The 14,361-nt window shown below is 28.8% G+C and overlaps 1 protein-coding gene across 1 annotated transcript; it reads right to left on the bottom strand.

Moving 5' to 3' along the window:
* Positions 1-109: 109 nt before the first annotated feature.
* Positions 110-11,127, bottom strand: LOC106682738 (transcriptional repressor protein YY1). Its single transcript, XM_014423762.3, has 7 exons — positions 10,646-11,127; positions 6,524-6,647; positions 6,010-6,137; positions 5,163-5,263; positions 4,871-5,040; positions 3,879-3,995; positions 110-455 (listed from the first exon to the last, which is right to left on the bottom strand). The coding sequence occupies exons 1-6, from the start codon at positions 11,097-11,099 to the stop codon at positions 3,887-3,889; spliced, it is 1,086 nt and encodes a 361-aa protein (XP_014279248.1). The 5' UTR covers positions 11,100-11,127; the 3' UTR covers positions 110-455; positions 3,879-3,886.
* Positions 11,128-14,361: the final 3,234 nt, after the last annotated feature.

The raw sequence follows: 14,361 nt of genomic DNA, 5'->3' as shown, positions 1-14,361 counted from the left end.
ACTAGATCACATTAGAAATGCCTGACTGCCGATATAACATTAAGGCAAGTAGGATATTTATTAAATAAAAGGTATCATGAAGGGTAACAACAATATCATACTACATTGGTACCGGTAGCCTGAGTACATTCAGAATTTTATGACATCCATTCCTCATACAAGTTTATCTACAAGGTTGGCAATCACATCCAATAATATTCCCATTAATTGAATTGATCCCAAAACTTTATGTACAATACATTCCATAATTAATTAATATTAATAATGCCATATATTATGCTGCACAAATCATGTAAAAATAAGAACTGTCTTAGATATGTACATGTACAGTTCTGAAAAAATTCTCAGATACAGAGTTTTTAATAAATGGAATTTTTTTCCACAGGAAATTACAATAAAAATAACAGCTATTAATACAGTTTCTCTGGAAGAGGACCTCAGGAGGAGTAATGTGCCTGGAAAAACAAAAAATAAAAAAATTTAATGACAATCGGAAATCATATTTCACAAAAATCGTATTTAAGATAATCACTGAGCCTTATTTCTTCATTTTACACAGTAAATGGGTAAAGTAAGCTGTTCTAAATTTAAAGAAAAAAAAGATATATAACTGCAGGACTCTAAAGTGTATATCACTCAAGAGCTCTGGAAAATCAAATTTATTTGTTTTAACTTATTCTTCTTGAACATACAATTTATTAGAAATGTTCATATTACATTCAATTAAGAAAAAAAAATTTAATGTTCCTAAAAAAAATTCATCTCATCTGAAACTAGGACAATGAAGGTTGAGGAATGTCGACTAGTTTTTGAAAGGAACATTCTTAAGTCGGACCTATGTTAGAGTATAGCAATTGATAGATAAAAACAAATGAGAAGTTGTAGAATCTGAACACAGAAAAAATGTTTAAGCAATTCATAAAGAGCAGGAGAGATGGGAGGGTCAGCAATGCCTATAAGAACAAAAAGTAATAACGAAGTCTTTATTTAATCAATGACTAGCTGGAAGGCCTTAAACTATGTCCGGGAAAGACTGTAGCCAAGGCCCAATGGCATTGTGTTACTGGCAAAGTTAGGACCAGACACAAATTGAAGAGCTATGTGATGAAACTGCTGATGCTAGTAAGCTAAGTAAAGTTACTTAACCTTCTTGGGGACAAAATAATGAATTAAAGCTTTGGTTTTAAATCACATCTCATCAAATAATAACAGAGACTAAAAGTATTTCAGAAAAGTTGAGGTGCCGCCGACTATCATATATTGTGACAGGTCAAGTATTATTATAAACAATGGATAATCTGTTCTTGATCTTATCCAAAGAACTCTTAATTAATAAATAATAATTCTGTTAAAAAATTTTAGCAAGTAAATTAGAACAGTTATAAGGACACTGAATCATATATATGCTTCAGTTCAATGTTGCAAGAGGTCCAGACTCTACATGAGAAATAATAACAAAGAAGATTCAGTTATGTGTATACTTATCCTAGACATACACATATATATTTGAGTTTCCCATCCTCCTATCAGAATTCATTTAAAAAAATGATTTAATGAACTTATACTTACAATATATACATAATACTGATAAAAACAGTAAATTAAATAATAAAGTTTATTTAATAATAAAAAATTAAATAAAACGGATAAGGGTAAAACCTATACATATATATTGAATAAAATATACATCAAAAACAGAGCTTTGATAAACATTGATTTACATAATAAATCCATAATATTCATATTGCTGATTATATTTGAATGCTTGGTTCAAATGTTAGTGCCTTGATAAACATGTTTGTTGTCCTGTAAATGCAAATAGATTACATAATTTTCAAACATGAGACTTGAATTCACTTTTATATAAGCTATCATATTAAGCAAATCATAATTGAACAATTGAATTATTCAGAATAAAACCAGGTTAAATTAATTTCTCAGAATTTTAAAGAAAAACAAATAACTACAAAATACTGATTTTAGAAAAACAATGTTTGAAAAGTAAGATTAGTTTAAAAGGATATCTCCAATCGGATTTTTGGAATGGCCTTGTTAATTTTCAATTTCAATACATGCTTTAAATAAGTGAAAAATTGGTGTTTTCAGTTAACTTTAACACACATTTTTCTCAGCCCCAAACAAATTATTATTATTATTATTTTATCTTTATTGATTTTTCATAGCTTTAGAAATCATTTATTTAGTTTTTAAGAGATTGCAAGCCAAAATGATTTTGAAAGTCATATCACAATTTCTATGGCACAGGCATATGGCATATCATTTTCAATATTAATAATTATTATATATAACACATAAAATTAAAGAATCAAAATATTAATTCATTTTTAAAAAATAAACCATAAGAATAAGTTGAATATTTTTTATACTTTAACATTTACTGTCAAGAAAATTACGGTACATGCTGTTGTCAGAGAATACATCATCATGTTTTATATTTTTTTTTAATGTTTATTCCAGTATGACTAAACACTCAATCTGTAATTTGTTAAAGAGGGGAAAGAAAGAAAAGGAAAGATGTATTGGGTAGAGAGAAAAAATGAATATATATATTTTATAAATATATATATATATATTTTTGTTGGTCTTGAGGATCAGTCAATAATACATCTTTAAAGTTTCCATAGTCATGCCAATTGTCTATTAGTTAGTTCTATATTGGTGTGGTCCAACTAACTCAAGGTTTGTGTGAGAACTGAATAGGGTGTGCCCAAGTATCTGACTTTAAAAAATATCTTTAGGTCATGATCATGTGATCACACTCCTATTGATGGCCCTTAAGAATCTTTAGGATAATTCTTTTCTAATAAAACTTTTACAAGATACAACTTTATACAGTTCGAGTAAAATCTAATCACTTAAGAAATATCATTACTTATCACTGGTAAGAATCTAGTAAAAAAAACAACACCAACATCTATCCAATAAGGACCCCAAACATAAAAATGAATACAATAAGGGTGGAAGGGCAGGATATTGGGAGGGGGTATGTTTACTGTGATCATGAAGATTTACCCATAATAAGGGGACTAAGCTTTACTTCAGAATCCATTGGCCAATGATTTCATCAAAATAACAATCAAATATCATGAAAAGTGAGATGAAAAGATGACGAATCGGCTTATACAGTAACATAAAACCAAAAAATTAAAAGAAACACCGTACATATTATAATCTATGAGAACATGACTCATTTTGAATTAATAAGGAATTAGATAAATAAGCAATGTTTTGATAAGGAATCTGATTTAATAAAGAATCGGCTTATACAGTAAAATTAAATCAAAAAAGTAAAAGAAACACTTTAAATGTTTTAATCTATGAGGACATGACTCATTTTGAATTAATAAGGAATTGGATTAATAAGCATTGTTTGATAAGGAATCTAAGATGTCAAAATTAGTTTACAACCTTGGAGCATGATGTTTTGTATTTTGAGCATTACAGATAATATATTCTTGGAAAAATTTTGAACATTATAATTAATACATTTTCAATTTAGAAAAACATTGATTGCTGGGGTAGAAGTTAAGTTATCTTTTTGATTAAGCCTGCATGAATCTAAAAATTTATGTTTAACAATATTGATATCAGGACATTCTTTATTTAAACTGGTCTCAACAAAGTGTATAAAATTAACATAGAACTGGTTTACTTCAAGGCTAAATAGAAGTTGGTTGTCCGATTTTCAATCTCAGAATAGTTTTAACTTGGAGTAAGTAAAGTTGACTAAGATTAAATCTAAGACTGAATTGACTGAACTCAGCAACCAGTACTGAAATTGACTTTTTTTGTTATTCAACAAAATAAATTACCTTAAACCACCTTTGCAAAAATGGAAATAAATATAAATACCATACCTCTTCAACTAATCTGCATAGACAATGAACTGCTGATCTTCAGCCATTTCTACTTTGACAAAATGATGATGAGGTTCTTCTGCCATTACAGGTACATTCCGCATAGGTGCCCTTGGTCTATTATTAACAATATATTAATTAATTATAAATCCTTATAACTATTAACTGTAATCTTTCTTAGGAAGATATAAATAAGAACCAACAGATCAAAAGAAAATATACATATATTTTGTTTAATTAAAAATATAAATACACACATATTGTGAATAGATGCTATCTTGACCATAAACTAGTGAAAAGAAGATTTCTTAAATAATGCAATCAATCAGATTTTTTTTTTTTTTATTATACTTGAAAATGAGTCACCAGCCATTTTTCTAGGTCAAAAAAATTTCTTGTTTTTCATACTCAAAGAGTGATGTGGGATCACTAAGCAAGGCTGTTCAATTATGCCTCAGATGAATTACTCACGTATAAATAGGTAATTTTTTTTTTCTACACACGTTTTCTTTCGCTAGTTATTAAGACTTTGCATTGAGGTATTCAGCATTAATGCTTAATTTTGGATGTAAACATCAAACTTCAACTAACTAATAAAAGTTATTAGTTGTAGTTTGTGAAACAGAAACTGTAAAGGGTTTCTAAGGAACAATAATGGCTCCTATTTTTTTTATTTAAAAAAAATCTTTTATATCATTTCTTATGGTTATTAATCTCAAAAATACTATTTAAAAACAATTTGTAACATTAAAAAACAGCTATAAAAAGTCAAATATAAAAAAAAAATTTCTTTTAATAACATATATAGAAGAAAATGTTATAGTATAAACAGAGTTTCAAGTTAATGATTTAGCTTGAATCTAGTCACAATTGTTTATCCTTATTAACATTAGAAAAAAATATTTGATACTTAATTATAACATTTGAACTCCTACAACAACTATAGATAATATAATGACATTAGTGGTGAAATAAAAGTAGTACAAACTTACTTGGCTTTTGCATGGGTTAGGATATGTGATTTAAGGTTTGTTGACTGGGCAAATTTCTTAGTACAACCATCGAAAGGGCAAACATACGGTCTGTCACCAGTGTGTATCCGAACATGTGTTCGTAAATTGAAATCAAGTGAAAACCTTTTCCCACAACCTTCAAATGTGCACTGAAACAGCGACAAGTTAAAATAAAAACGAGCCACAACTTATTAAAATAAAATAAGAAAATAATTTTATAGTAATTGCTAAAATAAAAATCAAAGTATAAAAATTATAATAGATATCTTACTTGAAAAGGTTTCTCTCCCGTGTGAACTAGTTGATGCCTTTTCAGTTTGGAACTTTCTACAAAGGCTTTGCCACATTCAGCACAGACATGTACACGGGGACCTAAACAATTTGTCAACACTTATTAAAACAACCTTAAAATATCAAACTGGTAAGCTTTTATAATATTAATATGTCTTTTTTTTCATCGTTAAAACAAAATAAAAATATATACTAATGGATTCAGTGTAAAATATGAAATAGAACTGTGTTTTTGAGCCACATATAAATTTTTTTTTTTGTTGGAATAATAAATTTGGTTACAAATAACTAAATAAAATTTATATAAATAAACAAAAGTTCCCAAAAAATAAATTAAATGTGTATTTGTATCTGCAACTAAATATAAAAACATTTTATATGACGAATATAATAGATAATAAAAGCTATAAAATAATATAAAATCATCAAGGACTTACTTTTATGAATGAGTATTAATTAATAACTTATGGTGTGCCTTACTTTAGTTTAATGAATACAAAATATACTTCAAAAAGTTGTTGATGGACATCTTTTTGATTTTTAATTAGTTTTATCTTACATATATATTACTTAATTTTTTAAAAAATGTAACGTATAAACGAGGAGATGGTTGGGTGGTGTGGTCAAATTAAAACAAAAATAAGTTGAAGTAACTTATTTAGTGTATATATTTTTTATTGTTAATTAATTATTGTTTAATGTATATATTTAATGTAACGTATACATATATTATTGATGAAAATATCATTTTTTCTACATTGCTATTTTAATTCAAACCAATTTACTAGGCTTTATGTAATTTATATTTAATAAAAAATAATAATAACCATGTGTATGCAGATGTTTCCTCATGGCTGAATTATCCCTGAACATTTTTGTACAGCCTTTGTGTGGGCACGCTATTGTCCGTTCCAATCCATCTGTAGGTTTTTTCATTTTCATTTTATGGCCTGGTCTAGAAACAAGCATTTAATTGTTAAACAACAATAACTTTCGTAAGTATAAAATTACTATGCTGCCAATTTAGATGTTTACGCAATACTGCATTGTATATTAACAATAATATGATCTAAAACAAAACTTCATAATCTTTAAAATTAAATAATGATTATTTACAATCTAATGTTTTAAGTTAAATTGTAAACCAATAAACTAAAATGTAGAGATTAAAAAAAAAAAACTCTTCCACAGTAGAGTATTTCGAGAAAGCTAAGAAAAACTACTTAACAAATAAGAAAGCCAAAAAAAAATACTCAAAAACTATTACTACAGCCATATGAAAATAGAGTGATAACACAATACAAAACATATAATCATGCTAAAAGTAATAAAATAAATTACCTAGCAAATTCGGCTAGTTGTTTTGGGTCACTTAAGTCTAAGCCTGGAATTGCCTCTTGTGGAATTTTCCTATCTGTCATATAGTCTTCGTAATCTGGATCTGGGTCTGGATTACTGGCCTCATCTGAAAATTTTAATAAATAATTTCAAAAAATATTGATCAGGGACATATAATCGGCTTCCTTAACTGCCTAGATCACTATATTACTATACATATATCAGGAATATATAATTTTTCTATATGTAAATATAATACGATTAATTTTTTTAAACAATCTGGGTAATTGAACATGGAAACTGAATAAAATATATTTTCTTTAAAAAAAAATTTCATATGCATCATTGTACTGTATTTGAAACCAAAATTTAAATGTGGAATTATCCTAGTAAATAAAAAAATAGATAAAATGTTCACACATGAAAAATAAATAGAAATTATAACTATAATAGTAGAGCATATACATGGTTACCTAAGGTACTTTAGGATACTTTTTATGTATTTTTATTTTATGTTAATTTTTTTTATTAATTTAAAAAAAATAAGTCAACAAGTGCAATATACATGATATTCATGATCGTTATAAAAAAAAAAAAAAAATGATATTTTTGGTTTTAAAAAAAAATTGCTTAAGAATGTTTGTAGACTGCCACAAAAAATAAAAATTTATAGCTGTACCTGGGGTATTTACCAAAACCTTCGTTGTGGACTTCTCTGACTTGTCCAGGTCATTTTTCAAATTCTAGTCATTCAATCTAATTAATTTTCCTAATTATTATTTTATAGACTATTTTATAATAGAAGAACAATATCAATTATTGTTTATCAACAAAAATGTATTTATCACTTTTCCAAATTCAAAAATTCTCCAAATGTTCCTTGTTTTCCAGATGCATTAGACACCCTAGACTACCTAACATTCAAATATTAAACTACACTGAATTAGGAGCCATAAAAAAGCAAGAGTTTGTAAATGGGTTTTAAAAAAAAGCAAACCTAAAAACTAATGTGCCCACCTCAGACACAATCCAACCAGGAAGAAGAAGAAAGAGGAGAGCAAGAAAGTACAAGTACTTCATGAGATGAAAGAAGTTCTGAAATTTTGATATTTCAGCTAACACTGCTAGTTCGTTAATAATTCCTATTGCTCTCCCATGCTTCTTCCTTTGGTTTAGTATTAATTATAGCAGTAAGATGACCAGAAATGCTTACATGTACTGAAGGCAAACGTTAATCAAGTAATCCGAGGGAGAACAGAATACACTTAATCATTTTAAATTTACAATTTTTTTCCCCAGTACTAAATACCAATGCTGTTCACAAAGGGAACAGAACCTAAAATGGCTTATATAGCATGTCAAGGTGATAACTTATGGATTGAATTTTAGTAATATTTAAAGAAACTATTCAAATCACCACAACTGTTTATTGTAGTATTAAGACATCAAACAAATTATAAATCTGTTGTCAAAAAATATGTCATAAATATCGTATATAGAAATTATATTTATTTTTGCTTAACATGGAAAGATATTGATATTGACAAACAGTTAATAATTCAGCCAATTTATTTATTTTTAATGTTGTACAAACACTGATTATAGTTATAACATAAAAAAATTACCTAAAAATCATTTAAAAATATATACAGTTATATTAAATTATAACCTTAATATAAGCATCAAAAAATTACTTAAAAACCATTAATATATATAATTAAACTGGCTCTGAGAATAATAATTTAACACAATAGAAGACAAGAAATTCTATAAGCATCAGCGAAACCAATTCATTAGAACAACTAATTGGCTAATAAAATATAAATCTATGAACAATACTCCAACCTACTTATATCAATTCAAACTATCTGAGGGATCTGTCTATTACAAGATAGTTGAAAAACTGAAGTCTTGAGTAATAAATAAAAATATTAAAAATCATTTTTGAAGAATTAAAACAATAATCTTTGAATAGTAAAGAATCAATGGATAAAATAATACACTGTGGTTAAATGAAAAAAAGGCATTTTCAATACCAATTATTATACTTCAGCATATGATTGATTCATTTCAAGGAACTACCTAGATCCTATCCGGGACTGATCATAAAATCAAGAAAATAATCATTATAAAACAGTTAATGGAGAGTCAGCTCAGTTAGCACAATTTAAGTGCTAATAGACCTCTGTATGTTAAATAGACCCAGAGATACAGTTTGGAACTATCAAATGTAAAGGGCTTTATTAGAACTCATATATTAGCAAATTTAAAGTACTATAATAAAGAAACTGAAATAGTTTTTCTCCAGGGAGTAGTTTCAATCAAATTAGCCCAACGGATAATAATATGAGTTTCAGATGTTTTCATTGATTTCAGAAGGATTGATATTAAAAAGATAAATATAAACACCACCAATAATCAAATCCTTGTTTTCCCGACAATGTAATGAACCAAGATCAGTTATCTGAATAATATTACTGGGATTTTGTTTTTGGCTTTGAAATTGACCGATTAACCTAAAATAAAACATACAAATACACAATGAGATAGACTGATTTCATGGTAAACGAAAAAAAATTAGATGAAATAAAATATTTGTTACTTGTTTAACTTATTCATTACTCAACTTTTATTTATTAAGGAAGGTACTCCAAGTGACGATCATATTTTATTTTTTAAGGAAACACCATAATTATGTTTAATATAAAATATCTCTTGAATAAAAAGTACAATTAGAAACGGACTTAACTGTTAAAGAACAGTTGGGAAAAAATTTCTACCTGACAGGGCTATTGTTTTAAATATATGAGTTTCTTGATGCAAAAAATAAATGTTTGGCAAATTTGAAAATCAACATTCAACTTGAATCCAATTTTTTAGAATGCTTACATTTGAATCTGGACCACTAGGCACGTAAGGTTCAAATATAGAAAGACATGTTAGATGAAAATAATTCTTAATTTTAACATTGTTTCAATAATGTATTCTAATACTAAATGAACTACACAAAAAAGTATTTAGTTTATTCATCATAATATATTTTGAAGCAGTCTAGGTGCAGGGGAATTTTAGATTGAGGATATTTCTTTGAAAGAAAATTTAGTTCAATTAGATATCAATGCTGCATAAACCACAGAAATAACTTAATTATCTTACTAATTATTAGACAATATGTAAAATACTACTCCTAAACAGTGTAAAGAAACTTAAAACATTCAAAGATAAAGAATAATGACCTTAAAAAGTTTACTTGATCTGCAACTGAATCAAATAAGATGCTGTCTAAAGGATTAAGTATTCGATTAAAATTACAGTAAATACACAATTGGTTGTGGATAGGTAACATAACCCCGCATGACCATAACATCAAGATCGGGAAAAGTCTGTGAATATGGGCAACTATTGTCCAAAGAATAACTTGTTATTTAAGGATGGGAGTAAATCATTTGGGATAAAAAAATAATTTATATGCCTTCAAATAAAAAAAAATTAAGACCAGACATAAAAAGTATAATGCAAAACCAATGGTTTTATAGGATATGAAAGTACTTAAGGGATTGCGGTTTATATTTCAATAAATAAAAAACTACTACATTAAATATTAATTAACTTAATGGTCAAACATAGCCTCTCAGCAAATTAAACTAGGGTAATTAAATAACTATTTAATAAGATTTTTCATTATACTCCAAGGAGACATTGTATGGAGAAAAAAAAAATCAAAAATTAAAGCTATAAAATAAGGGTTCTCCACCAAATTTTATAATATTCAAGGAGTCAAACTCAAAAATTATTTGGAAATGTACTAAACATGGCGACATACCGCCATGGCCTAAAAGCGGCCATTTTACATTAATAAAAGGAGCCATATTGCAAAATAATAATGGCAGCCCCCTTGCTCTGTACATGGCCGTCAAAGAACCAAAACAAACATCTAAAAACTTCAAATTTCGGCATTAAAACAAAGTGACAGTCAACCTAACTTAAGGGGAAAGGTAAGTTAGGTGTGAGGTATCGATCGGCCTTTGTGTGTTGGGTTCCTCTGACGCGTTAGCACAAGCATAGTCAACTCTATGCCGAAACACCATCTCATAAGGTTTGTAAATGAATTTAAAGACAACTCACCATCATCTGTACCTGAAGCCCACATTGTAACAGAAAATTCACCCTCTAAAGTCCTAATTTGAACTTGTTTTTGTTCCCATTTCCTTGTCTTTGTCTCCGTAATGTCTGAAAAACACTGATCACCTCCTCTAAATCTCGGAGTCTTTTTAGGTTTTCGCTGCTTTTTCGATGGACCAGGACTTTCTTCCACATACAATTCAGTTTCAGGAACCGGTATCTGTTCGTACACTGCAAGTGGATCAACTGCTCCAACAATTTCTTCTTGTGTTTGAAGTATAATTTCTTCCCTTTCATGGTCTGTTATCCCCTGTAAAGAGATCATGGGCTGTCCTTCCACGCACTCGATAGTGGTTTCCACAGTTTCACAAGGTATTTCCACCGGTATAGTCTCTATTTCAATTTCTTGTATATCTTGCTGTATCTCTACCTCCGAAACATAATCAACCGACGCCATATTTGCGACTGGTCTCTATGAAGCCTTCACCAATTTCAATTTCATTCCAAGAGAGGCCGCTAGCGGTGCAGCAGTTCAGTTATCAGTTGTGTAAAAATTGGCATTACCATTAAAAAAAAAATTTTTTTAATAGTTTATCCTTAGACTGTTCCAATTAAATGCGAAAAAATGCAATACTTATATTAACATAAGAAAAAATTCAAAGTCAAAATTAAATCAATAGATAGTGGCAATAAAAAAACAATTCGTTAGTATCAAATGTATATTTCCTTTAATACTTTGTCTTTTTTTATTTCCACTGTTTACTGGAGTTGAGGGAATTTATAATATTATATTAGTATAATAATCTACACATTTCTACGTTATTTCTCTTAATTACAAATCGAAATGGAATTTTAACGAATATTAACATATTATTATGAAATTAATATTTTAATTATAAAATAGTTTATGCGAGCTAATAATACTATGTAACAACCATAGATGTAATAATCATTCATCCAATTTTCTGAAATATAATACTTTAATTTTTTTCTCATCTTCAGATATGTTAGTCTACAGGAAGGGGGGGGGCAGATTCGCGTCTTTTAAATTAGTTAATCGAAAGAGCGCATTGTAGGTGATGAAATAGTTTTAATTTTTAATACAGAAAGTAGTTACAAGCACACCTTTGCACCACCTCAACCTGTAGAGGGTCTTGGATACCATACTTAATATAGAGATCCTCAGCAGCAAATGGTTGAACATGACAACCAGCAGGTTTTTCTCTCAACCTACTGAAATGTTGACACTTCTTTTAAGAAGCCTCAGGATGTATTCCATCCTTCCATCCATTGTTATAAATTTTTATTTCTTCCCCGGATTAAAACATGCAATCCACCACCTTGTCACTACTCCATTCTTACTTTTTTTAAATGAGCAGACAACAAAACTAGTCATCAAACATTATAAGAATATTAATAACTATTGTGAGACAGATGTAATTCCAGATATTTCTAATCATTAAAAAGATGGAATTTAGGGTGTCATATTGTCCATTCTATTTTGGAATAATTTTTCCTTCATAATCCCCAGGCCTTAGAAGATTCTAGGGAGCAATAAAGGGAAGAACACCAAACAGGCAGAACGGGAAGTGTATGTTCTTATGTAATGTAACTTTTAAAATGTGGTCTGCACATACTGTACTTATAATTTTAGTTTTTAATAACACCATGTTTTAGCTTATATGAGAACAAATCCATTTGTCACTCTAAACCTTAGTCTAGATACTAAATCAATTTAATTACATTTTCCAATAGCATTGCATATTACCCGCTATCCTTCATAACCAATTTTATACTTAATTATCCACTTTGATAGCACAACCCAAGAAGAATCAACCAAAGCTGCCTATGCTTTGTGCTGCTGCTCTCCAATTTTCTTGTTCTACAATGCTTAAGTATTTTCTGGTTATTTATTATGACACAATCCAAAACACTAAAGGCGAGTTCTTATTTTTCTATGCCTGGAAATGCAACACACCCTCACCATCTCAAACTTCTAGTAAATGTATGATATCATACATAAACCCCAAAATATTCTTTTTGGATCTAAGTAGAGATGATTCTAATGCTTTTATCAGTGTCAAGCACTATGGTAATAAATAGAAACAGTTCTGATTAGAGTCCTATGTATTTGTATCTTGGTTACCCTTGAAAGACTTGTTCTCCATAAACTTCTGCAGCCAATTATAGTATCTATTGGCTGCCATATTCTGGATGATATTAAATAACATAAATATTTGATGATTTAAATAACACAAAGCATATAACCATCATACTTAATTTATTAACACCAAGTGTGGAATAGTATAGTTTGATTCCCATCTAGATCAGCCAGCTAATATTTATTTGATGGTGTTCCATAAAATAAATCTTGGTTCTTTGGAAGGACCAGGAGGCAACCAATAGTGTCCTGTAATGGCAAGAAGACCAATTTGTCCAGTTGCTGGGGTAGTTTTTCCCAACAAAAATTAAACACAGCAAAGTGCTTGATATTTAGCAGCTAAAAAGCTATATGAAGTAGCTCCCCCTTTCAACCAGCTAAAATAAAATAAATCTTAAGGTTAGAACTTTTTTTCATACAAACATTCACCAGAAATAATTTTTTTTAATAAATCTATATATTATTCCTTCAGGGAGCGCGACTCCAGGGTAGTCATGGGGTAAAGCATGTGGCTACAAACTCTAAGGACCCAAGTTCGAATCCGGCTGAGCAGAAAATTGTTTTCTGTTACACTGTAGCTATGAGTCAACTTCTGTGGGTTATGAAGCCCTCCTGGGGTCCACCCAGCCTCTTAAATTGGATACCCTTAATTGGGTAAAAATCACCTCCTTGCAAAACCATTGGTCTAGTAACAGTACTTCTATCCAAATTACTGAACCCTTTGTGGATGTTAGTGGTACAGATTTAAATTCAAATTATTCCTTCAGAAAAAATTTTAATTTGATATTTTTGTAAATTTTGATTACTACTAAAACCATGTAACAGTAGCCCCTTCATATAATTCAATTTAACACAAAAAGTTTAAGTTTATTGTGTACATCTAGAGGATTTTATAGTTCAACAAATAAAATTAATAAGATATTGTTTACATGCTTGAATTTACAGGCAATGTTCATGTGGAACGCATAGAAGGCAATTCTTGGTAAATCAGAAAATAATAATTTATATATATAGGCTAGCTCAGTAGTAAGGCTGTACTACAAACTCCGATGAACTGCATTTAAATCCGGGCAGCCATGAGTTAGCCTAGTGCATTTGGAAACCCCCTAGGGATCAATAAATTGGGTAAAAATCTGGCAGTCAAGTATGATTCTGACCAAATCACCTCCTTGCACAACCACTGGTCTAGTAACAGTACTTCCTTACAAAATACTGCCCTCCTGACCCTTCATGGGTTTTAGAGGTACAAATGTTTATAGTTTATAATCTGAAAGGAATTTAAGTAAACAAGTTACTTTGAATTTGAATGCAATGACAAATTTTGTTCATAAAATAATTGATCAACATTTAATATTCCATTGTATTAAAATAAGATATTATGATTTGATTACATGAAACTCTTACACAACGGTTGAACACTTAAAAGGAAAAAAGGATAGAAATTCTTAAAACCTTATATTCATTCATTATAAGAAAGAATTAAGGATGATTTAAACAATTATATTTTAAATTATTCTATTTATTTAAATAATTTACAAACTACATAAATATCAATCAT

The sequence above is a fragment of the Halyomorpha halys genome, unplaced genomic scaffold (assembly GCF_000696795.3).
Source record: "Halyomorpha halys isolate HHAL.00 unplaced genomic scaffold, Hhal_1.1 Scaffold438.1, whole genome shotgun sequence".
Taxonomy (NCBI): domain Eukaryota; kingdom Metazoa; phylum Arthropoda; class Insecta; order Hemiptera; family Pentatomidae; genus Halyomorpha; species Halyomorpha halys.
Note: the sequence above shows the minus strand (reverse complement) of the source record. Positions and strands in the feature narration are given on the sequence as shown.